Here is a 26709-nt window from a genome sequence, read left to right as displayed (position 1 = left end):
TCAATTCACTAGCAGCTAGACTGCTATCTGACACAAGTAAATACTCAATAAATACAGCTGAATAGGCTGGGCACGGTTGCTCATGACTGTAATCCCAGCATTTTGGGAGGCCAAAGAGGGTGGATCACCTGAGTTCAGGAGTTTGAGACCAGTGGGGCCACAACGGTGAAACCCCATCTCTACTAAAAATAGAAAAATTAGCCGGGTGTGGTGGTGTGTGCCTGTAATCCCAGCTACTTGGGAGGTTGAGGCAGGAGAATTGCTTGAACCCGGGTGGTGGAGGTCGTAGTGAGCAGAGATCACGCCGCTGTACTCCAGCCTGGGCAACTAGAGTGAAACTCCATCTCAAAATAAAATAAAATACAATAAATACAGTTGAATGAACTAATATATCATAAGAATGTCCTCTCTTCGGCCAGGCACGGTGGCTTATGCCTGTGATTCCGGCACTTTGGGAGGCAGAGGCGGGCGGATCACAAAGTCAAGAGATTGATACCATCCTGGCCAAGAAGATGAAACCCTGTCACTACTAAAAATATAAAAATTAGCTGGGCGTGGTGGCATGCACCTGTAGTCCCAGCTACTCAGGAGGCTGAGGCAGGAGAATTGCTTGAACCCAGGAGGCAGAGGTTGCAGTAAGCTGAGATGGGCCACTGCCTTCTAGCCTGGCGACAGAGTGAGGAGCGAGACTCCATCTCAAAAAGAAGAAGAAAAAAATGAATGTCCTCTCTTCACCTTTCTCTTCCGATGGTCTCTATATGCATTTGACATTTATCTTAAAATTATATCTATATTTGTAGTTAATGTACAGCTCTTTTAACTGAAGACTTATGCGGGAAGTAAAATGAATACTATCATGTCATTCTTCTCACACTTCAATAGCGATGTGGGCTATTTAGTGATGCAGACCACATACGAGAACTGGATATTTCTGTAAATAGTTCAATAGCCAAAAAATCTACAGTAGTTATAGAATATCCATACTGTACAGTTGGCTTCAAAGTATTAGGTAGTTCAAAAACATCAGAATACCAGGAAGCACAGGGTTGCACAAAGAAAATACCAGGTGATTTATCATTAACTTTGCTTCTTAATAGGTTGGTAAGATTCTTGCCTGCTGTAATGCCTCTGGTTGAACAAAACACCATTTGGAAAGAGAACCCTGCAGTTACCCAAAGCTGAGTTTGGCTGAGATAGTAAAGTTTACATTCCATTGTTTGCTAGGTCCTTACCCCATGGAATGTCTCAGAACAGGATTCAGGCCATCAAGAGGTCAGCAGCGCTTTGGCCAAATGCTACCTCGGGGAATTACACATTATCTTATACATGATATGTGTCACTTATGCATTAAACACTAGCTTTGAAAGTCCCTTCCCCACTCCACAGTTGCCCAGTTGAAGGCATTTGAGTGCAGAAATTCACTCCCATACATAACTTCCAAACTAGGCATCCAACATCCACCCACATGATTAATTTACTTCCTTGCATACTCGTTCCTCTGTGAAGAACAGTGAGCAGAGGGTATGTGTGATACTATTAATAACTACCTCAATATTTGCATGCATTTGGGAAAATGAAAAGCACATGGCAAAAACTCCACAGGGGCTGTAGGTTCAGGGTCACACTTGAAGGACCAGCTGATCAAACAGAGAGTCCACTGGATCTGAATCCATCCATGTGGTAGGACTGAGTAAACAGATGTGCATAATCAGAGCATCCTTTGACTTGAGCAGCTGCAAACTTTAGTGAGGTCAGAAGCACCTGCAGTGCCTGTTTAAAATGTGCAGAGTTCTCAGCTCCACCCACCCCAGTGATTCTGACTCGGCAGCTCTGAAATGGGGCCAAGGAATCTAATGGATGACCCAGGAGACAGAAATGCAGATCACACTTTAAGAAACACCACCTCAGGTCAGGCACAGTGGCTCATGTCTTATAATCCCTGCACTTCAGAAGGCTGAGGCAGGAGGATTGCGTGAGGTCAGAAGTTTGAGCCCAGCCTAGGTAATATAGCAAGACCCCATCTCTGAAAAAAAAAAAAAAAAATTTTTTTTTTTTTAATTAGCCAGTGTGGTGGTGCACACTTGTAGTCCTAGCTACTCAGGAGACTGGGGTGGGAGGATTGCTTGAGCCCAGGAGTTAGAGGTTACAGTGAGCTATAATCATGCTATCACACTCCAGCCTGGACTACAGAGAGAAAGACCTTGTCTCTGTCTCTAAAAAAGAGAGAGAGAGAGAGAGAAACACCACCTTTAAATCTTAACCAAGTTACTTAAAAGCCTCTTACTCAGTAAATACTTTTTTTAAAAAAATTATATTTGCCTTCATGACTATTAATCCATTCCTTCATAGAGAAACTTATCTCTACTGTTATGTCTTAATAGGAAAAAACCTTTAGGCAAGCTCACCGCATCTTAACCAATATTACTGGGGATAATAAGCTTGAAAAGAGAAAAATTATTTCGCAGTCACATGGGCTGTGAAGAGCATGGACTATTTTCTCCTCCAGGGTATTTAATTTAAAGCTGATGCAGCATCAGAGCTGCCAGTCCAATTGTCAGTGTCAGAACACGTCGTTATCAACAACACCCAGGTTAGAGAGTGGGAAAAGCAAGAGGCGCCACAGGCCTCACGCTCCCTTCAGCCGCTCCCAACATCTCCTTGGAATGGAGAGGCGGTTCACGCAAGGTGACAGGGATGGCCCTGGAGCTGCTTGGCACAGGCCAACTTCACTTAACGAGTGTTCAGAATCACACTCAGCATGGAGAAATTCACCCTGACCCTGGATGCCTGCCCCCTGGCATACGCTCACTTACATTTTTACTCAATTACTATTTCTAAGAACAGAGACAAAAAAAATGCAGAGCCCCACTGCTCAGCAGCCTTGCATGAAGGTCTGAAAGGGGTCTGCAGGGTTCTTCCAGAGCCTGCGTGCTGGGCAAAGTGGAAAAGCCTCCCACTGTATGGGAATCTATGTGGAGCTTGCGCCCCATCTCCCCTTCCACACCCTCAGACACTCCTGATTTTCCCTGACTCGCTGAGGAGCAGGGTGGGTTTCCAATGTGTTTTCACCAAAGGAAGAGAGAAGCTCGCAGAAATTAAGTGACCGAAAATAACCCCAAGTGAGGAGTGTCTGAGAAGAAAAACTGCCCAAAACACCAGGGTAGGCCTCTCACTTTGTTTACTATGGGAGGAAAAGATGAAAAGGAAATTAGTCCCAAGTAGTAGGCAAGAAAGTTACAAAATTAACAGGACAGGATTCCAAAGGAAAAGCCAAAGAAAGGGGGAGAAGTGTGGGGTCTCTGTGGTATGGTGGCATCCAGGCCAGACCTGAATTCAGATTTTGGCTCTGTCACTAGCCAGCTCTGTGACCAAAGACAAGGTGTTTACCTCTCCAAACCACAATTTCCTAAAAAATGGGGATCGTCATTCCGGCCCTCCCTGACCAACCAATGTGGGGAAAATTAGGATGATGTGTCTTAAGTACCAGGGACATAGTGGGTATTCAACAAATGTTTTCCTTCTCTCAATTCCTCCCGTTTTCCTTTCCAAATAGCCAGTTAGCGGGGGTGGGGGGGGTGGGGGGGGTGGGGGGGGTGGGGGGGGTGGGAGTCAGATGTTTAACTCCTTGGTTTAGCTAGTGAAATAAAATTAGAATTTAGAGTATAAAAACAAAACATAATGACTCACAAAAGGGAGCTTTAAAGGCATGATTAAACTTTTCACTCTTTTTATTCACATTGCAGCTTCTAGCCACTTTGAGGCTTTCTGTACTAAAATCAATGTATATTCTCAACAGAATGAGTTCTTTTTGAAGAAACCCCAGCTTAGGCCACTGTAAATAAACTATACTGATTTCTAAGCAACAATGTGTAGGCATGATACATTGCAGAATAGGGTATCCAGTGACCTAGGCTTTTCCTAGGATAATAAAAACATTTCTTTTGTCTCTAGCCGGGACCTCCACACACATTTAGAATCAACATAATCCAAACCTTCTCAGGGCCTCAAAAATATGCAGTGAACCAATGCCACGATTGCAAGTCTGTTTCCTTTTTTCCTGAGCATGGTTCAGGGATAACTTTAGCCACTGAATTCCTTGAGTGTCGGGATCGCCCAAGCTCTATTGTTTGCTGTGGACTCATTGTCCAGTATATAGTAAGCATTCAATAAATGGCTGAATTAATCAGTGTTCCCAATGAGAAAGGGGTGAAGACCTCTGGCTTTTGTACCCCTCAGCCTAACACCTGGTGCTGGCTCTGGGGAGCTTGCGTCTGCTCTGAGGGTCAGGGTTAAGCGGTTTGAGCAAGTGGCAAGCTCACAGGTCCCGTTAGCTGAGGGCCTTACCCACGACAATCCATTTCCTCATGCAACCCAGACATGTCAGTACAAAGGCCACAGATAATCGCAGCGTAACTCCCCCACAGGTCTCCCTCTAGAGCAGGGGCATCCAATCTTTCGGCTTCCCTGGGCCACACTGGAGAAAGAAGAATTGTCTTGGGCCACACATAAAACAGACCAACACCAACGATAGCTGATAAGCTTTAAAACAATTGCAAAAAAAAAAAAAAAAAAAACCATAATTTCTTAAGAAAGTTTACAAATTTGTGTTGGGCCGCATTCAAGGCCATCCTGGGCTGCATGCAGGCCGAGAGTTGGACAAGCTTGCTCTAGAACCTTAAAGGAGAGAAAATCTCCTTTCAACTTTGGTTCAGGACAAGAAACATTAATTGAGCAACTATTACGTGTCAAGAACAAGAACACGGATACAAATAAGATATTAAAAAAGAACATCCTCTTGACATTCAGGCCATGCTGTCCAACCCTCCAGAAAGTGGCCTCCATGGGGATCAGGAAAGGTGTATGACAAATCACTCTGTGACCCCTAGAACACAGATCTCATCCCCACAAGTCATTCTTTTACATGCTGAAATATAGTCATTGTACTACTTCAAAGTTATTCATCAGTTTTTCTCATGTAAACTCTTACTAAAAAAAATTCTAGGCACCTTAGTGATCGCTTAACTACAAGGCTGCATTTCAGAATCTCATCTTGCCTCTGGCAAGTTCCCCACAGAAGACAAACACTAAAGATGGATTTGATATAACTATGTCAAACGAGGAATAAAGCAGACAAGTGTACTCACCAAGGTACCCACAGAGCACCTGGGACTGTCTGGAGCACAAGCTGCCCACTGAGCCAGAGGGTGTTGTAACAACTGGGCAGACAGCTAGGAGTTTTAAAAAGCACAGTCATTAGCTATTTTACTGAAGAGATGCCTGGCACAGAACTATACAAAGATTCAAGTAGAAGAGGGACTCATTGAATGTTCTTATCATTTCCCCAGATACAAAGTCCCTGCTACCTAGGGCCAGGGGATTAGACACTGAGGATCTAAGGAGGATTCCAGATTCTAGTTCCAGATCTTCTGGCATCCCTTAACCAGCAGTCAGACTCCTGAATTCAGTTTTCCCTTTAGCATGTTCTAATGTTAAAATAACAGCATACAATTTACAACTGAAACGGTAAAATAAATACCTTGATTTATATTAAAGATGAATAAGACAGGCTTTGACCTCCTTTGACAAAAGACAGCCTACCTATTAAGAATAAAACTTTGGTTTTCATTTGGCTGGCCTAGATTCAGTGTTCTTAAAACCACCTGTCATCATTTCTAAGCTGCATGTGAAAATTCCTTCTTGAATCAGTCAAAACTACAAGTGAATATTGGTTTGGGGCTACTTACCTACAGTTTAAAAAGCTAGAGCTCTCTGAAACGGACTAAACACATCTTCCACGATAGTTATTACATCCGGAAAATCTGAACTTTGCTTTCTTTAAAGTAAGAGCAACCCAATTTGTATTTTGTCCACCAAATTCTTAGAAAAGAAAGCACATCCTCTCTCCCCCCAAAATACCTCAAATTGAAGAGAAAATATTGCTGAGTGTTCAAAAGTTTTTCTATTGGTGGTAGGGTCAATAAAAATATAGAATTTTTGCAGAAGAAGATGTGAATTCAAACCCCTGTTCTGTCACTGATTTCCTGTGAATCCATGGAGAAGTCTGTAAGATGAGGCAGACATAACCCTACCCCTGAGGGTTTTTATAAACTTGAAATGAGATGATATATTTAAAACAGACTGACAAATAAACGGTGGTCAAGGAATATGAGCAGTTGTCAAACTTGTGTGACAAAAGAAGCCCTGACTGCCTTTCAGGACCTGGCATGAATGTCATTCTTTCCTGGCTCCTTACATGCATTGAGTCCCTGCACCTTCCATTTTTATAGGGCACGTCTTCTAGAAGTAACACTGCCACTATTCAGACCTGACTTGAAAACTTCTTTCAACACAAGACAAAGGCTTTGTGGACTCTTCTCTTGATTTTTATTTATTTATTTATTTTTTTTCTATATGTGTGCCTCTTATCACTCAATTTTTAAATGGATAACAGGGACTTTTTCCATACTCTGGAACTTACCATGTCCAATATTCAGCCCACTATCAAGATCCCAGTGGCAGATTTTTCACAAATGTGTGGATTACACCTTCTAGGTGGAACACTCTTGAACTGAGATATGGGGCTCTGACTGGCCAGTGTGGCATGGAAGACGGAGACCCAACAGTGGGGATTCTATAAGCACATACTGCTATCATGTTGCCACCATATGCTGCTTCCAGCTGACATCTGCTCACATATGTTCCCACCAATAAGAAACCATGCTGTTTATTTTTAGAGGCTTCTCCACAGTCTTACAGGAAGAAAATTCCCTCAAATAACCAGTCAGCAAAGACAGGAAGCTACACTGCATATAAACTGTTTGTCACAAGATTAACAAGTCAAACAAAGTTTTCTCATTCATATCTGACCTTTAAAAAGATATGCTGAAAGTTATCTTAAATAAAAATCTCAAAGAATACAACCAGAGAAAGGCAGAATATGCAGAGTAAGTCACTTGGTTAGCAATACTTTTTCTTCGAAACTATGGCCCTATGCATTTCTTGGGGGGATTTAAGTGCTTTTCCTGGGAAACAGCACCTTCTTCAGGCCAGTGTACGCCGTGGTGCAGAAGAGGGACAATTCTATTAAACAGAATTCAGATCCCAAGGTCATCCAGGTCATAGGAAGTCTGTGTGGGAATAATGTGAGGTAATTATTGTCACTTGCAGTTTCCAGCCTGCAGTTCTCAAGCACGCACCTTTGGTTTACTTTCACTCGCTATAAAGCAGTACTAAAATCCCTTCTTTTCTTTCCTTTCTTTTTTGTTTTTAAGCAAGGCGGGAGGACAGGGAGCTCCAGTGCTGATCCAATGCCTTAGAGGTTAAGACCATGAATGAGATAGAGATGTAAGGATGCTAATAATTGTTCAGTCCACAGAAAGTAAACCTTAGTTTTAAAATAATCAGTTTTCAGGCCGGGCACGGTGGCTCACACCTGTAATCCCAGCACTTTGGGAGGCCGAGGCGGGCAGATCACGAGGTCAGGAGTTCGAGACCAGCCTGGCCAATATGGTGAAACTCCCTCTCTACTAAAAATACAAAAATGAACTGGGTGTGGTGCCATGTGCCTGTAGTCCCAGTTACTCAGGAGACTGAGGCAGAAGAATTGCTTGAACCCAGGAGGCAGAGGTTGCAGTAAGCCGAGATCACACCACTGCACTCCATTCTGGGCGACAGAGTAAGATTCCATCTCAAAAAAAGAAAAAAAAAATCAGTTTTCAATAATCTACATCATTGAAGCAGCACTGAGGTATGGATACACTCTGTTTAGAACAGTGAGGCTTTGGATATATGCAAAAAGGCTTTGTAACAAAGAAATATAAACAATTCTCAAAATCTGAGGCATGTATAGTCTTACAAACATAACTTTTTTATTTTAAATTTTACTTTATTTTATTTTAAGTTCTGGGATCCATGTGCAGGACGTGCAGGTTTGCAACATAAGTAAATGTGTACCATGCACCTATCAACCCCATCACCTAGGTATTAAGCCCTGCATGCATTAGCAATTAATCTTGATGCTCTCCCTCCCCGCTCCCCACCGACAGATCCCAGTGTGTGTTGTTCCCCTCACTGTGTCCATGTGAGAAACATAATATTTTTAGAAGAACACAGGCACTCACTAATTTATGACGGGGGACTATGAGTAACACAAGTCATAAAATAGAAAGAGTCCTAGAATTAAAACTTTGCATGGGTAATTTACAATGTAATTAAATGACTATGAAGTTAATTAACTATAAAAATGTTGGGGTTTATTTTTGCCTGCGATGACACAGCTAAGAAATAAAGCAACAAAACAAAAATACACAGTGTTTCCAGAGTATGTTTCTGAACTAACTGCACAAAAATTACCTAGCCTTCTTATCGAGATGCATTCCGGAGCCCACCTTAAAATGAATGAATTATAATCTGAATTGGGATGGGTGACAAAGGTTTGGGAATCTACACTTATAAAGGTACATCAGTAATTATTTTGCATGGTAAAATTTGAGAACCCTGGTACAGGTTATTGTGCCTTACAGGTTAGCAAGGCCTTTCAAAAAACCTCATTTGACCTCAAAATAATCCAATCAGGTGAATCAAGGAAAAATTATTCCCTCATAAGGGCTATTTGTTCTGAGTAGGTAGTGGTTTTGTGTAGTGTGAGTGTCTATAGGATAGAGATAAACCATTCTTACTGCAATGGTATCTTAAGCAAAATTAGATGTCTTACAAATGTACAACTAAACTCCCTATCAAATAAACTCCTGCCCTAATCCCTCCAGCCTCTCCACACAAACAAACAATGCATCTCTCTTGTGATATAGCAACTCTGTAAGTAGGTACAATTATTCTTCCCAACACTGAACTACAATGAGTTTCTACTCTTAGAGAATTCTCAGCAAATGTTACTGAGAAAGGGAAAACTGATCCAAATGTATAACACTTCAGGGTCAGCTTGGATCAAGACCCTCTTTCTATAATCTGAGTACTTGTGACAGTTAATAAATTAGACATGACTTTACACATAGTTTCATTATTGATGGTGATATTTTCTGACAGTGGAATTCTTCTGAAATACCTCTCTCTCCAGGACAAGTCACCTCATTCTACATAGAAGAAAAGTGTATGTTTAGTAGGTGGAACTGTGGCAGTTCAGGACTTAGAGATCTGATCAGTGACTGGAGTTAACACACATAATAACCTAAGGCTTAATACTATGAAGAGATACAAATGAGTGACTAAATTATTATTCAAAACAACTTAATGTTTTAAAAATGCCTCAAGATATCTCAGATAGAAAACAGTGAAGACAGGTACAAGCAACCCAGGGTGGTGAAGTTTAACAGACACATCTGAAGGTGGAACTTGCTGCTTCAGAGCCTGAGGTCATGGCTATTATTCAACTTTGCTTCTGCTTGGCTACTTCCAGGTAGGAGTCAGAAGGTTTGGAGCACTCCTTTCTCTGTCTCCCTCTCTTTAACCTGCAGAGCCCAAAATGCCAAGGATGAACTTGAATGTAGAAATGTTTTCCCACAGAAAGCCCTGACTGACCTCCGGGGGGACTGTTCCTTGACCAAACCACCCATCCTTTGCACAGAAAAGTCCTCGGTCTGTGATTGTTTCTTTCTCCTTCTAAAGTAGAATCAGAATAAGTCATTCACACTTTTTTGGAGTTTCTAAGCCAGCAGTTTTATTACAAGAGGTCACTGCCGGGCAGGGTGGCTCACGCCTATAATCCCAGCATTTTGGGAGGCCAAGGTGGGCAGATCACGAGGTCAGGAGATCGAGACCATCCTGGCTAACACGTTGAAACCCCGTCTCTACCAAAAAAAATTAGCTGGGCATGGCGGCGGGTGCCTGTAATCCCAGCTGCTCGGGAGGCCAAGGCAGGAAAATGGCATGAACCCAGGACACAGAGCTTGCAGTGAGCTGAGATCGCACCACTGCACTCCAGCCTGAGTGACAGAGTGAGACTCTGTCTCAAAAAAAAATAACAAAAAAGAGTTCACTATAAAGGAAATAGAAACAACTTCAGTCATATTGCCATAAGATGTCAAAGCAAAAGTGAAAATAAGTGAAAATGAGATTAAGCCAATAGATAGGGAAATAAATGATCATATTTTTTAAAACCGAAATAGAAGAAACGACGAAGTTACTGCTACATCTGGTGTAAACAGAAAAATCCCTGATAAACTTGGTCTAAAAAGCATTGACATTACCAACACTGGAATGAATCCAAAACTTTAAAATTAAATTATATTTCCCAGAAAATTCCCATTTATGTTTTGGCAACAATAAATATTTTAGTGCTCTGAAAACCCACTAAAAAGTACACAGTCATCTTTTTCAGATAGAGAGATTTGCAAAGACCAGTGGACCTGCGGTCATTTTAGTATCTTTCTCAGAACCAAATTTTGCATTCTTGCTCACAAGATGAAGTAACAAATAAGGATTTTTACAACAGTCTAAAATTATGAATGAATAGTTATTTGCAAACTAGCTTGTCAAGACAGATGTGGCATTTATCAGTGTGGTGTGGGTTAGATAAGAAAAGGAAAATGAACCGAGCCAAAGTTACAGTCACAACGTTTTTCTTTTTCTTTCAGAAGACCGAAAAGATGCTACGGTACTTCCTGAAACAACAACTCTGAAAGACCAGCGTTATTCTTAAATAGCTGCTTCGTGACTTTTTCTTCAGAAACGCAGCGTCTCTTCTTCAGAAATAACCTGTTTCATAATTACTGACATATAGGTAGCTTGGAAGGCCTGAGGGACAGTGACACGTTAGTGGAACACGCTAGTGTGAGAGAAAAACAGCTGCCTGTGGAGGGATGGAAATGCATTCAAACTATTTCCAGAAGGTTTGGACTTCACAATATCCAGGAAGCATTTTCCATTTGCCTTAAGTTCCTCAAGTCATTGTGGTTAAGAGAACATCTAAGCCAAACATTTCTGACTTATCAGGCAGTAACAAATCCAAGCCTTCATTTGAGAGAATGAAGGGATGGTCCCGGCCCAGGAAGGATCGCTTTCTCAGCACGATGAGGCTTTCCCTCCTAACAGACACTAAAGCCAGTGAATTCAGTTCCTCTTGGACAGCAATGTTTTTCCACACCAGTGAAGTGGTGTTACTGGGTTGCCCCAGGAAAGCCAGGATGCTAACACACTGAGAGAACATGTTGCACTGTGAATAACTATCCAAGGCCTTAGTGTGGCTTCCCCTCTCTGATATCATTTCTACTCCTCAAACCCTCTGCAGTGACTGTTGGCCAGCCCCTCCCCTTCATCTCATCCAGCTTCCTCTTTGAGATTTCTTTTTTTTTTTTTTCAGATGAAGTCTAGCTCTTGTCTCCCAGGCTGGAGTGTAGTGGCACGATCTCGGCTCACTGCAACCTCTGCCTCCCAGGTTCAAGCAATTCTCCTGCCTCAGCCTCCCGAGTAGCTGGAATAATAGGTGCCTGCCACCATGCCCAGCTAATTTTTGTATTTTAAGTAGAGATGGGGTTTCACCATATTGGCCAGACTGGTTTCAAACTCCTGACCCAGGTGATCCACCCATCTTGGCCTCCCAAAGTGCTGGGATTACGGGTGTGAGCCACTGCACCAGGCTTCCTTTTTTAGATTTCTACACTATAATGTCATACTATTGCTAAAGCCTCCTTTAAAATGAATTGTCTGACAGCTAAGAGGTGGCTGTGGCCAGTGCTTGGTTGCAGAGGTGAAATGAGGTCTACGTGAGTGTAACCACAGCTGCCTGACCTGCCACAGCCTTGACTCCAAATGTCCTGGCTTCTTTTCAACTGGTGGAGGTGATGAGAGACAAGGCACCTGTGAGAAGAAGCGAAATCAGCCCCAGAAGTGCATTACACAGAAGTCCCATCTGTATATCAGCCTTTTATAGGCAACATCCCCTCTGTTCTTTGATTTTGGACTTTGGGATCCAGGAAAACAAACAGGCAAGTACTATGTGACTCATACGCACCTTCAGAGATCAGTTCAAAGAGTTTAAACAATTTTTCCCGGTTGGGTGTGGTGGCTTACATCTGTGATCCCAGCACTTTAGGAGGCAGAGGCAGGAGGATTGCTTCAGGCCAAGAGTTCAAGACCAGCCTGAGCAACATGAGGAGACCCTGACTCTACAAAAAATTGAAAAAATTAGCCAGGCATGGTAGTGCATGCCTGTGGTCCCAGCTATTCTAGAGGCTGAGACAGGAGGATCACTAGAGCCCAGGAGATGGCGGCTTCAGTGAGTCATGTCTGTGCCACTTACTCCAGCCTGGGCAACAGAGTGAGACTGCCTCAAAAAAAAAAAAAAAAATCCTCTAAAATTTTATATACCCTGTGAAACAAATGGCAAATCTTGAGATGTCAAAAATAAAATAAAAACAAAAAAATCTTGATTCCAAGACTCTGGCTGGGAAGAGTATATACTATGTGGATTTCCTGTTCTTGATTCCACAGATGGGCTCCTAACATTCATTAACTAGAAAACATTTCTGAGGGCAGATGTCATGCCTCCACTTAATTTCATTTTCCATGTACTCCTGCTACAGCACTCTATACCATGCGCACACAGACCGCTATTCTTTCATTTCACAAGCATTTATGTGATTTCACTGATTCTATATATTTTGCATATTCTATTATCTCTAAAATCCAGATTCTCTCTTGTAATCAATGGCTAAGTTAATTGGCAGTGATATTTAGTTAATGTCATAACTAATAGTTAAATGGGAAGTGATATTTCTTTGTTAGTGGCACATGAAATAGTGGTGCATTTTAAAGTCAATGAGATTCGATGAATACTAGCTGCTGTGCAAAGAAGGCCAGAAGCAGCTGCACCAGGTGCTTTTTCACACACATCATCCTTTACAACCCCTAGAAAGTCAATGTTCTTCTTTACAAATGAAGAAACTGAGGCTGGGCTAAGTGAAGGGGTTGCAAATCCAGCTGCAAAGCCAACAACTGCAGACCCAAGATCTGAACTCAGTAGGAAGCAACTTAAATATCAATGAGGCAATTTTAATAACTTGCACTGAGAGAGCCAAGTTGCTAACCAAAACAGGACCACTCTTTAACAATTGCCACAGGCCTGGAGTAGGATTTCTTGTCTTTGATGTTACCGCTTCCCTTTCAGCCTCTGAGATTCCTTTGGTACAATTCCCTTTTATTTATTCTCCTTTCTTTATTTAATGGGTCTGTCTAGCTCCAAAGTCCACATTCATTGTACATCATCTTGCCTTCTCAAATAAATTAATTCTCTGAAATAGGAATGCCCTATCAATAAATAGGAGTGCCCTATCAATAAAATTTATCAAAATTTTTGTGAGGAAAATGATTGCAGTTCAAAAACAAAACCAAGGCTGGGCGTGGTGGCTCAGGTCTATAATCCCAGCACTTTGGGAAACCGAGACGGATGGATCACTTGAGATCAGGAGTTCGAGACCAGCCTGGCCAACATGGTGAAACCCCATCTTGACTAAAAATACAAAAATTAGCTGGGCATGGTGGCGCATGCCTGTAATCCCAGCTACTTGGGAGGCTGAGGCAGGAGAATCGCTTGGACCCGGGATGCAGAGGTTGCAGTTAGCTGAGATCGTGTCACTGCACTCCAGCCTGGGTGACGGAGCAAGGCTCTGTCTCACAAACAAACAAACAGAAACAACCAAAGGCTTAATAAATCACACTTTTTGCATCAATTAAGTGCAGAAATAAAAGTTGAATGTGTTAGATGCAAGAAAAAAAAGCCTAGTTTGTGTGCTTCACAGGTATATTTTCTCAGAGCTTGTGAATGTAATTCTTGTTAACAGAGGAGAGTCACCATTCTCTCATGGATGTATTACATCATTTATCAAGATGGCAAGAAAGGTCATGTTCTCTATTTCCTGGGCTCTGTATTAGGTCTTCTATTACCTGTGGTGGCTGAAAGTCTAATTTCCATAACACATGACTAATAGAAATAGCTATTTCCATTTCCTCAGCTGTCAAAAGGACAATATGAGTATTAACCTCATAGGATTGCTTGTGAGTATTAAAGAGTACATACATGTAAAATATTTAAAACTATGCTTGGCCTATAAGTCTTTAATAAAGGTTAGCTATGCTTCGCCTATAAGAAGTCCTCAATAAAGGTTAGCTTTAATCATCATTATTACCACCTTCATTATTATCTGAGAGTTGGAAACAGAAAAGATATGGTTATGAGAAGCCCTGTGCTCTTTAGCATAGTGACATGACCCATCAGACACATTTTCCCTGATAATGAAGGTCAGAACATTTCATCTCTCCACATCTCCTGACCCTGACACCTCTTTGAACTCACAGATTCTTCTTCTTCCTGTAGTTCAATCTTATTCTCTAAAGGAAATGCTCACTCATTGGTCAAACATTCCTTGATCAAACACAATATGCTAAGTTCTATAAGAATACAGGTAAGTTAGACTTGAAGGCCTTCTCATAGGAGAACTAGATAGTGCCAGACATGGTGAATTACCAACCCTATGTGCTGTGTTTCCAGCCCCACCCCATCCCTGCCCTGAAGTGGCAGAGGCCACCTAAGGAACAATCTGAGTGAGCAAAGGAAAGAGATCCACTGAGTGGAACTATCGCAAAGGAAAGAATGAGCTGGAGGTTCCAAGACATCCCAGGTTAATGGAAGGGATGTCCGAGGCATTGCTTATAATCACATTTTCATCTCTCTAAAATCCAGACCCTCTCTTAAAATCAATGGCATGTTCACTGGAGTGATATTTTTTTCTTAGCGGCACATAAAATAACAGTACACCCTAAAGTCAAAGGCATTGGAGACTCAGAGAATTGCTACCAGGCAAAGAAGGCCTACTCCATGCCAGAAGCAGCTGCACTAGGTGTTTCTTCACATATGTCATCATCAATCCTTTACAATCCTAGAAGGCGAGTGTTACTTTCTTCATCTTTACAAGGGAAGAAACTGAGGCCTGGTTAAGTAAAGGGGGTGCTATCTCCCACAAACTCAGGGCATATGATGTGTGAGCACTCGACCACCCATGCATGCAGACATTCCCTCACAGTGAAGGAAAAGAAGGCAATTAGGAGATGGTGGGGAAAAGGCCAAGGGGCAGTTTTATTCCGAGTCAAGACCACCAAGCCAATTCAGGAAGTAAGGTAGTGGTGAGAGTGTGGTACAGTTAAACACCCAGTTCTGGATATCAGCGCTTAGAAAAGAAACAAAACAACCAACCATCAAAAGCAGCTTGTGGTTGTAGCATGATGCAAATTTATTCTAAACAAATGACAGAAGCAAACTTTTCAGTCTAAACAAACCCATCAAAGAATTCCCTAAAATATTATTAAATCTAAAATAAAATACCTGGAGAACATTGAATTCCCAGGTTAAAAACTATCATTGTTTAAAGGATATCTTTTAAAATGAAAGCACATATATGCCTTCAAAATGACAATGGACATTTGTTTATCTTGCAGAGCCACATTTCATCAAGCTGTGCAGAATCTGCAAAATGGAATACACCCTTGAGCAGAAGCGCTGCCTAAATAGAGCAAGCATATAGGGCAAATCCAAATCCTCTCTCCGGGAGCCCATCAGTACCGGAAATGCTACATCAAGATAGCAGAAAGGGCTATTTCCAGAGCTCTTCCATGCAGTCTCTCGCTCGCTGCTCACCTTACTCCTGAACCTATAACAGGGCGGGGTGAAGTGGGTGAGGGGCAGGGGGAGGCGGGCTGGAGTGGCAGTGGGCCAGAGTCCCACTCCAGTGGTGACCCTGCACACTTCTCCCAGGTCCAGGAGCCTCCACTCTAATTTCTCGAACCTTCTAAATATGCAGCCTAAAGTGTGTTGTAATCTCTGGGCAAAGGACTACAAGTCAGTGACCTCCTTGGTTCTAACCCAGATGTGATGTGGGTTCAACAGTGAGTCATTAGCCCTTTTTTCACATCTCAGTTTCCTCTAGGAAAAATGATCTGTCATTCTTTCATATCTTTATATGAAAGATGCTGCGACTAGGTTACATCACCATCTTTTCTCCAGGGAGAAGTCGTCATTCAAAAAGTGCAACTCCTCGAGTAGACCACAGGGGTTGCTGTGGAGACACAGTGGCCTCCCCCAACCCCTTCCTTCTGTGAGGTGGAGAGGTCCCCACCTGCCCCTCAACCTCTGCAAAGCCCCTCTTTCATCGGGTGGGGTCTTCTCAGGAGAGGCATAAAGCTGGCTGGCCTCACTTGGCAACACAGACAACCCAACTGCTTTAGTTATAAATAGTATACTTCTTTGAGAGGTTTTTCTAGTCTTTGAAAAGTAAAAAAAGAGGAAATCCTGAAGGAGGAGCATGTGGCCTAACTTAAATGTAACCACAATTAGGCACTAGAGTTAGTACAAGCAACGATGCAATAAAAAAGGGAGAATTAAAGTTTGGTCTGTTGTGTATTAATAACTCAATCATTCTGGAAGTCAAGGAGTTCAAGTCTGTCTTTGATATGCTCCTTTTTCTTTCTGTTTCTCTTACACCCACATACAAACACACACACAGGGAATCCTAAAAAATAAAATAGTAAAAATGCTTACTACATAAAGCAAAAATACCACTATGTTCCAGCAATGGCTAACATTTCCCTTCATTGGGCAACTGGCCAACAGCCCAGCAACTTGTATGTAGAAAGACATATTCATGAATTGAATGCTAAGTCACATTCCCCAAAACCATAGTGTCATTGGTATTCATTCTACATTCCACAATTTAACTTGGAAAATTACAGAGGAAATAGAAAAGGAGATTGCTTCATGTTAAATGTTTAACATTCATGTGAAACAACTACAAAGGAAATCTCATTGTGATTTTTCAGGCTGTATATTTTCATTGTACCTACTTCAAAATGGTAGAATAAATCGAGATGATTATTTACTTTCTTCCGTTGCCTAGCTTGGAGATTCCACTCTTTATTAACACAAACTGCTTATTTCCCTTGCAAGGAGAATCCATGATAATACCTCACTTCTTTTTTCTCTGTTCTAACATCACACTGCTGCTGACTGAAGCTAGTAATGGATAGCTCAACACCATCATTTAAGCTAAATAAATGGGAAGTTTTGATGTCTCTAATTTAAGACCACAAAAAATAAAGTACATACCATATACAATGGTCTAATCCACACTCCATTTAATTAAGATAAGTGTCTGACTATCCTCCTATTCAGTATTCTCATTGGAATATCCTTTGATCATAAAGATATTTTATTTTTGTTATTATTTTCTAAATGGTACTGTTAACAGAATTCAGTAACCCCAAACAAATACCAGGGCTCCTCAACAGGGGCATTACTGACATGGTGGCCAGGATAATTCTTTGGTGTTGGGAGGGGGCATTGCCCTGTGCATTATAGGATGGTTAGAAAAATCCCTGGCTGACCCACTAAATACCAGTAGCACCCCTCCACCTCCAGTCATGACAACCCAAAGTGTCTCCGGACATTGCCAAATGTTCCAGTGGGAGTAGAGGTGGGGGGATGGCGGCAGTATGAAATCACCAGGGTTAGAACCACAACATGTGCTGACTGGTTACAGTGAAAAGGGGAGAGAAAAGAAAGACAATGAAACTTTGTGTCTCTTCCTCTTTTTGATTGTCCAACTCTCTACAGATTTTTACATGTCAATTATTTGAATTCTTCCTGTGTATAACTGAATCACCGTTTCTAAGTTTCTAAAACCTTGTGCAGCATCTTTCGAATAGATGTGCCTCGAACTTCAAATGGATTGTTAAACTACTAGAGGTCCACTAATTCCCAGTGGGCAAACTATCGGTAAACCTTAGCATAACTCCACTTTGAGTCTTAAACTAACAGCACGTGAAAAGATCAATACGAATAAATTCAAAACTAATCAGACTCCTTCTTTAAATGTTGACACAGTATTATTTATAGCCCATAAATACATTCTTGACTAAAATTCATCCTAGGAGATTGGCACCTGGCCAGTTCTATTCATATTTACTGTATTTATATAGTACACTTGGCCAAGGATAATATTTAAGACAAAATATGCCTGAGGGCATATACAATATCTCTTATATTTTTACTTTTAAATCTCCACATTGCTAAAAATATGTAGTCTGAACTTTATAAAATGTCCCACAAAGGGCTATCAGCAATCTGTAATGATATATAGCTCATTGAGTATAATTAGAGCATATTTGTAATACTTGAGCTGAAGTCACTCCCTGAACGCTAATAAGTTGGTGGTAAAAAATGAACCAGTGATCTTTCCCATGCCTTCATCTCTGGGGCTTATGACCCTCGCCAGATTCACTGCAAGGAATGGCAGGCACACTCCCTCCCCACAGCCACTTCAGTGACAGCTGAGTTAAAAGTTAGGCAGAAAAGTCCTAAAGAGGGAAAGCTAGTATATAAGCCAATACTGTACTTTCAATTTGCTTTTTAAAAATACGTTTTTTTCTTTTTTCTTTTTTGGAAAGGTTTGCTATATTCCAGTATAACTAGAAAGTGCTGGAAAATCAGTTAACCTATTTTCTATAAAATTATCCAGTCCTTGCACAGTAGTATCGAACCTGCTATTAATATGGCTTTCTGCTCCTAAACTTCCACACAGAATACAGACTTTTTAAAGCCTGTTTTCTTTGTATGAAAACTGGCAGCATATTTTATTTATCCTGGATGTATCGGAGGTTTTCATTTATTTGGTGGCTGGGGTGAAATGGAGAGGAGAATCCACACATTGATGTTAAATGCCATACTCTGAAATCCTCCTAATAATCTAGAAATTTTTCGAGTTTGTTGATGATCATGACCCCGGGTTAGACCATCTCAGCTCCTCAGACTGAAGTGTGTTTGAGAGAACAAAGAACTAATGCCCTCTTGGGTTACCTGCTCTCTCCACACCTATTCCGTAATGAGATCAGAGCTCCTTTCTGTGTTATAAAAGCACTGGGAGTTTATTAGACCTCTTGCATATAAACATTGAAAGATGAGCTATTCAGGTTCTACATAACATACTCTCCGCTCTGCCCAAATACCAGTAGAACCAATGCATGTGCTAGAGAAAGCAAACTGACTCAACTCCTTGTTTGTCTCAATGGTTCTGGACTAATTAATGAACTTTCTTTACTAATATCTCCTTGGCTCCACCCCAGATAGAAAACTTTACTTCTCAAAGGGGATACCCAGGGGCGGAGTGTATTTATCACCACTGTTATGGATAGCGCCATAATTACAATAATAAAATCATCCTGCTTGCCAGAATTCTCTGCATCTGTTCTGCTATTGAACAAGAACAAGAGAAGCTGCAGCAAAATAAAGGTCACTAGGAAGACTGGGGTTAGATACATGGGCTGACTTCCGAGACCATCAAGTACAAGACATGGCAGGTCACATAGCTAGCACTTGCCAAATTAAAAATAAATATTAAAAAAGAAAAGCACCACCCTGCAATTAGAACCTTTAAGATAAAATTACCAAGATGGCTGTATTATCTATTTAGGCAAGACACAGAGACTTTGCAAAGGCAGCCAGCAAGTATATAGGGCATGGAAAGGGGAGGAGAGAAATGAGCAACCAATGAAAAGTTTATGACTTGCGATTTGGAATACACAAATGTTGAAGAGGTTCCCCCCACCCCCCACCGCCCCTACTTTGCTTTTTCTTCTTCCTGGTATTTAACCCTCTCAGGTATCAGTGAATGATGCTGCCTCTTTTCTTTTCTTTCTTCTCTCTCTCTCTCTCTCTTTTTCACTCTGAAATAATTCTACACTGTCTCTTCCTTTCCTCTACAATAAATCATTTCACTCCTATTGCTACCGTATGCCAGCTGGTTTTGAGGACACTGTTCTCAGAGAAGCCAGTTTGAAAAAAAAAAAAAAAAAAACGGCTATCATCTACTCTGAGTTTTAGGAATGCATTGAAGTAAGTGCAGGAAGCCTATGAAAAGGCAGGAGCAGGATAAGAGACCCGTAAGAAAAATGATCTGCTACACTGGAGATCTGAAGAAGGCAGGTTTGAGTGTATTCTGAAAAATAACGTGAACTAAAACCTTTTAAAACAGTCAGAAACGGAGTTGTCCTTTCTACACTCCAGGTGAAGCGAAAAGGGAACGTGGTTATAGGATTTTGCCTTTGGGTAATGAAACACCTAGTGATAGCAAACGACACATCAAGGACTGAGGGTTTCCAGGTAGGTTTCTCGAGGGGTCTCCAAACCGAGTTTTGTCTCGGCGATGCTGACATTTTTAGGGGAGTTAGAGACAATAGAGAAGACTTGGGGAACCAGTTGATAGGTCAGCACGGAAAGGGGGCGCTTTCCGGAGAGGCTAGCTTTGAGACACTTTTTTTTTTAACCCTTCGTGCACCAGTTCGGCGCGGTCCACGCCAATCGGAGCAAAGAAAACAAACCTACCAAGATTCCCCAGTTTAACTCTGCCCCTGGGAGCACCTCAGTTTGACAGAGTGGGGCTGACTCCTAGCTGGTGGCGGACTAAAGAACTTCAGTGAAGAGAAAAAGAGAATAACGCCTTTTAAAGCGCTGAATTGTTAGGGGGAAGGGAAAGATGGAGAAAATAAAGTACAAAGTAAACATTTTAAAGCCTAGTGGCCTCAGGCATACAACTGGAAAGGAGGTGGATGGGGCGAAGGACAGGAGAACGGGAAAAAAGCGAACGGGAACCGCGAGAGGGAAGGGCGATTCCGGGAGCTGCTGCGTTTTTGAGAGCTCCGGGCAGCGCTAAACCTCGGGGGATGGAAGTCAAAATGAGTACTTACTTTCGGAGGGGAAGAAGGGCGGCATGTCTATTTTGTAAACCTCCTTGGCGTAGTACTCCTCGTCGCTCCTCTCGCGCTCGCAGGCGGCCGCTCTCCGGCTCGCCTTCTCCTGGAGCAAGTCCCTGGTGCTGTTGTAGATGGAAATCACCTCCGGGGGGACTTCCTCGGGCTCAGGATAGTCTTCTGGGGGACTGGTGAGCTTCAGCTTGCTCAGGATCTGCCCGCGGATCGCCTCGATCCTCTTGCGCATGAACTGGTCCATATCGAGTGTGCTGCAGGTAGACAGGCTGAGCGCGACCGTGACCAGATGCAGGATCAGAAAAGCGCTCAGCACACAGTAGTGCATTTTTTAAAAAGGTGGGGAAAAAAAGTTGTTTTTAAAAGTCAGAAGAAAAAAAAATCAACAATTCTCAAAGTATAGATCAAGGAGAGTTGTTTTTTTTTGTTTGTTTGTTTGTTTTGTTTTGTTTTTGATGCGACACTTTTGCAAACAATCTAATCAATGCCCAATAGAAAAACGTATCTTGCTTGAATTCCTTAAAAAAAAAAAAAAAAAAAAAAAAAAAAAAAAAAGGCTAGTAGTTCCAAAAGTGGAAATACTAATACGGGACGGGCAGAGGGAACCCTGACTTTGGAGAGTAAGAAAAAAAAAAATTCTTGGAGCAACGAGATGGGGAAAAAAAAAAGAGACGAGTGGCTATTAAGTAGAAATAAATTTAAGAGGAGGAAATGGAGTTCAGTGTGTCAGTCTCGGGTGCGGAGTGGCGGATCTGAACTCTGCTCCTCCGGCCAAAAGGGAAGAGATGAAAAAAGGTCCCGGGTCTGGCAGCTGGCGAACTGACGGGAGGGGCGCCGGGAGCGCGGTGAGGGGGGCCGCAGAGGCTGACCTGGGCTGAAATTTATATATTTAAAGAAGGAGCGGTTCGGCCCTGCCTTCCACTGCGGCGCTGAGAGCAGGAGCAGCAGCAGCTCCGGAGCAGAGAAGCGCACACGTGTGTGCGTGTGTGTGTGTGTGTGCGCGCGTGTGCGCGCGCTGGGGGCGAGCCCGGCGCGCCGCGGGGAGGAGGGTGCGCTTCGCACGGCGCTCGGGACTCGGTCGGGTGCCGCAGGGGCCGCAGAGGCTGCAGAGGCGGCGCGGATCCTGCTCCGGGAGCTGCGCGCCGTGGCCTACACCCGGGCGGGCGCGCGCTGACCCGCTTGGTTACTCCACGTTGCTGCCGCCGCCGCTTGCAAACGCTTCCAGCCTCCAGCTCCCTCCTTCTCCTGCTCCTCCTTCTCTTGCTCCAAACGCCAACCCAGCCACAGACGATCGGCCGTCGCGGTTCCGTTCACCCCCTGCGGATCACAATGGCAGCCCTTGCGACACCCTGGCTGGGGAGTTTTATTCCTGAGGGGGTTGCGCAGGGGCTCCCTTGGACTTCCACCCTTTCCCAACCTCTCCTGCCTTCTCCCCAACGTGGAATTGCTCGCTTAGGGTAGGTAGGCACTTGCCACCCTAAAATAGACCCTCTCTGCCTCCTCCTGTCTGCAGCCGAGCAGCCCCCTCAGTTTGTTCCTGGATGACTCCCTAGACCGTTAGGCTGATATTCTCCATCCACCTCCCCTGCCTCTTTCACTTGCGCTCTCGCTCTGCTGTCTTTCTCTTTCTATCTCTATCTGTCTCTCTCTTGTCAGGAGCTTCTGGAGCTCCGCTCGGAGCGAACCTTCTGCTGCCAGCAGATAACATCACGATCTTGCCGGAGAGGAGAGATTTATAAGTTCTCTCTGAACCACGTGTCTGCCTTCAACAAAGTGACGTGCTAGGATTACAGTCAGAAGTCCTCTCGTTACTTAGACCACGAGCTCTCCCCTAACCGTTGAGGGGGTGTGGAAATGAGGACCGCTGTGGGGAAGGGAGGAAGGCGGTGGAATGTGCGCCCTGACAATAGTGATTTACGGTATTTACTTTCTAGTCATTTTGGACAGGTCTGTTGAAGGACAATCAAGTTTCCCGTTTTTACTTAGTGGAACTCAGTCACAGCCTCCCAAACTGAATCACTTGCCCTAGAATGGAAGGCTTTCCTCCTGTATTATGTGTGCACACACACCCCTGTGGGAGGGAGCACCAGTCTACTCAGGGCCAGGCCAGTCCTGAAGACATACCTTCCAATCTTTTAAATTCATGTCCTACCTCTAATTTTCTGGGATGCCTTAACAGGTTGCCATCCTAGAGTTTATTTTGTTAGTTTGTTGTTTACAATATAGCCCTCTGTTTATGAACTGCTGGAAAACAGAGATCCATCAATTTTACCTAAAGAATAAGGTATATTTGTCTGTTTCACTGACTTGAATGAATGGTCACCTTTATCATTTGCTGCCTAAGCCACTTCTTGTATGGCTTTCTCTTCACCTTCTTGCTAGGCTAAACATTATCAACCAACTTCATTCTTTCCACAGCATTAATCCAGGAAGCTGGAATTTTAGTGTTTGATGTCTACTGTTCTACACTACTCGTAACTTGACATTTTCAATTTCAACCAAGTCTAAATTAGATGAATACAAGAATAACTCTTACCACTGTTCCACTTTCCCTTTTTCTTTTATTTTACCTTTAGTTACTCAAAGTCAACATTTTCATTTCGGCATGACTCTGCAGCCATACTGACTAGACAGATGATTTAAATTGGAAACTCTGTTGAATTTACCCCCAAACCCAAGATCTCTATACTATTCCCAATTCAGATGTTCCCTAGTTCAGAAAAGTCACAAAGAACTTTCTATCACTTTTGAAATTTATACTTTAGATGTATATGGGGCCTAGATTATTAGTAGAGCACTGAATAAATAAAATAATAATAGCTAACATATCCTACACTTAGTAATTTGATGTGTGTTGTGTATGGTCATTTAATCTTCACAATAAACCTATAAAGTAGGTATTATTATCCATATTTGGCAGATGAGGAGACAGGTACAAAGAAGTTAAGTACTTTGTTCGAGACCACAGTAAGTGGTAGAGCTGGATTTTTGCAGTCAGGATCCACTATGTTCTTACCTACTATGTACTTGTGAGAAACAGTGGTCCCAGAATATGTTCTGACAAACAGGAATTCTGGGGTCAAACAAGTCTGGGAGATACTGGGTACTCTCCTGTCCTCTTAGATTCCTCATTCCGGAACATTTTCATGTTAAAGGCTCTGAAACTCGTGTAGAAGAGAAGACCTTTTCACTCTTTTAACCCAGCATTTTCCGAACTCCCTTGAATACAGAATTTTTTCCATTATCACACATTGAAAAACTCTGGAATAAAATAATTGGTCCAACTCACCATTTCTGAATAATTCTAAAAATTATGTATAAATCAGCACCAGCAGGTTCCTTTCCTTGACACCAGTTTTGAATTGAAGCAACTTGAAAGGAGTTAGAAACCAGCTACCATCCCAATAGCCCAAGGAAAAGATAATCAAGAGGTGCTACTGTCAGCCTAGTAGTTTCATCCAGTTAAGTCCTCCCTCTGAGATCAGTTTGAGAACTGCAGTAGGCTAGCTCTACAGATTGGACAAAAAGTGAATATTCCTACATCTGTGGCCATTATAGACACAGAGCAGGAGCTCCAAACCAGAGCTACTGAGTGAAGATGCTGCTGTGGAATATGGCTGGTTACCTGAGTTAGCTATCACCATATTTTGCTGAGGATATAGGTTCAGCTTCCCCACAAGCCAGTGAGCATCTTTCATGTTTACAGACAACCTTCTTGGTACAGATACTGATGCACCTTAAGTAGATTCAGATTAGAGTGCAGATAGAGTAGCAAGAGTCCGTTTACATCACTTCTAGGAAAACGGCGTCTAAACCATAAATTCTGATGGCCACCCCTCTTCCTTACATAGACATATACAGTTTTGTTCATAATACTTAGTTTATTGAGTACCTATTGCTCACTTAACAGCTTAACAGCTCCTTAGACCTGAGACCCCTGACTTACTCATAAAAGGCTACTTTAATTTCCCCAAAGCCCAGGAGGGTAAGACGGGAGGTATTGGTAGAAGCTGCTGGAATGGGTAAGTGCAGTAAGTGAGTATAGCAGGAGAGGAGGAGCCCCTTTCCACCTCTCAAATGATCAGTTCTTTGAAGACCTAACAGGCAAGATTGCTAGAGCTGTATCCCTGGTAACTGTAAATGAATCCTTTCTTCTATTAAATAACTATTATAATGTTTTTTCATCTCTATATTTAAGAGGCAAAACATTCACTAAATTTATGGAGGTCTTATGTGCCAGGGTCTCCACAGTCTTCATGGTAAAATGGTATTTAAATGATATACACCATCTTGATTACTTCAAGGAGGCAGGAGAGTACAGTGGTTTAAAGAGCAGGCTCCAGTCATGGTTTCTTGGGTTCAGATTTCTGTCACTTTCTGGCTTTGTGATCCTGAACAAGTTACTGACTCTGTGAGTTTCTTATCTTATCATGTCTTTATTTCTGTCAGGCAATTTATAATAAAAATATCTGGCCTTCTCTCTCTCTCTCTCTCTGAAAAGCCAGGGAAGAACCCAAGAAGAATTTGCTTCTAGTTCTGCCTCCTAGTAGTTTCTGTAAGCACATTTTAAATAGTACGGTATTTTGCCCCCAGTAATTATAGGAGGAAAGGACAAGAAAATTCCCTTTTGGTGAATAAAATGCTAAATGACTATCAAAGTTCAGTTAAGCGTTCACGATTAAAGTCTCTTATTAACGCCCTCAAATGGAATTTTTTGTTTCGAAATTACAGAGGTAGAGAGTGGAGCTGTTTCCACTCTTAGCCATTCTCCACTCATCAATGGGTCTATTCAGTTAAGTAATGTGGAATTTCTACAAGAGGCTGAAGAAAACAAAACTACTCATCCCTGTCCTGGAGTTTTACGCCTATGGATCATAGGCCCTTACTAACACTGACCAAAGCATAACTTCATTTGTAACAATTCTGGAAGCTTTCCAGGATGGTTTCAAGCATGAAAAATCAGGAGGCGGAAAAAAGAAATATATTGAACGACTGTAATTGATTACATTTTCCCCCAAACAGTGATACTTGATAAATGCAAAATAACCCTTTAATATGAAAATACACCAAAAGTCTTTTAAGATTTTATTCATAATTTTACATTTGATACCACTATTCAAGAACAATGTTTGGTCTATATCATTTTTGTCTGATCTTCTATATGCATTTCTGTAAACAGCTTTATTTCATTATTCTATTTGTGAATAATGAAATGGAAAGGTGGTTTCCTCATGAAAAATAATCCGATTATTATTTCCATTTGTATTTAAAGATTAATCTAAGGAAGAAGTGTTAAGGAAAAAGGAGGAAACAATGGGAAGGGAGGAAAATGGAAACAGAGTGGGTTTAAAGAGATCAGATGTGGTAAAAAATAAAGAGATAGGACCAAGAAAAACCACAGTATATCAGCAGGTTGTGAGGCCTTAAAGAGATAAACTCATCACACTAATGATACACTATGGGAACATTATCTCATCCTTTGGAATTATGATTAGTTGATTGATTACTGCTTGTGGCTTTTGGGCCACTCATATCTCTACAATTTTAGCTCTCCAGGAAAGTCTTTCTTGGGGAGGCGGTCTCAAAGTGGCCTGCGCTATGTCATCCCTGTAGCTGCAGCCTCTGGTTTCCTGCCCCTAGTGAAATTCATCCAGTAAGATAGCATTTAGTGACTGATATAAATAAAAGAACATATGGTAATAGTTGGCACACAGCATAACACTATGGATCAGGGCTTAACAAAATCCTAATGTTGACAAAAAGAAACCAGCAGCAGAATTTTCCATATTTTTTAGGGCAGTACTTGACACTCACCTTTACAGAATCTCTACTCCTACTTCATTTACTCTATCACCACAGAAGTTCACAGACAGACTTCACAAAGCAAGAAGCCAGAATGAGGTTGCTGGGGAGAAATGGAGAGAGTGTTTTAGCCAACTAAAAATAAAA

At 42.1% G+C, this 26709-nt stretch overlaps 1 protein-coding gene across 2 annotated transcripts in view; it reads right to left on the bottom strand.

Moving 5' to 3' along the window:
• Positions 1 to 22469, bottom strand: part of TGFB2 (transforming growth factor beta 2) — a 96464-nt gene extending 73995 nt beyond the window's left edge. The window contains exons 1-2 of one of the 2 annotated variants that reach the window (XM_005540873.4): positions 20743 to 22469; positions 5145 to 5228 (exon numbers count right to left, since the gene is read on the bottom strand). In XM_005540873.4, coding sequence (XP_005540930.1) covers positions 5145 to 5228; positions 20743 to 21088 — 430 coding nt within the window. In that variant the 5' untranslated portion in view covers positions 21089 to 22469. The remainder of the gene's footprint in view (positions 1 to 5144; positions 5229 to 20742) is intronic. The other variant, XM_005540874.4, reaches the window with a different exon arrangement.
• Between the last annotated feature and the right edge of the window lie 4240 nt (positions 22470 to 26709).

The sequence above is a fragment of the Macaca fascicularis genome, chromosome 1 (genome assembly GCF_037993035.2).
Source record: "Macaca fascicularis isolate 582-1 chromosome 1, T2T-MFA8v1.1".
NCBI classification, from domain to species: Eukaryota; Metazoa; Chordata; class Mammalia; order Primates; family Cercopithecidae; genus Macaca; species Macaca fascicularis.
This window is presented reverse-complemented; position numbering and strand designations above follow the sequence as displayed.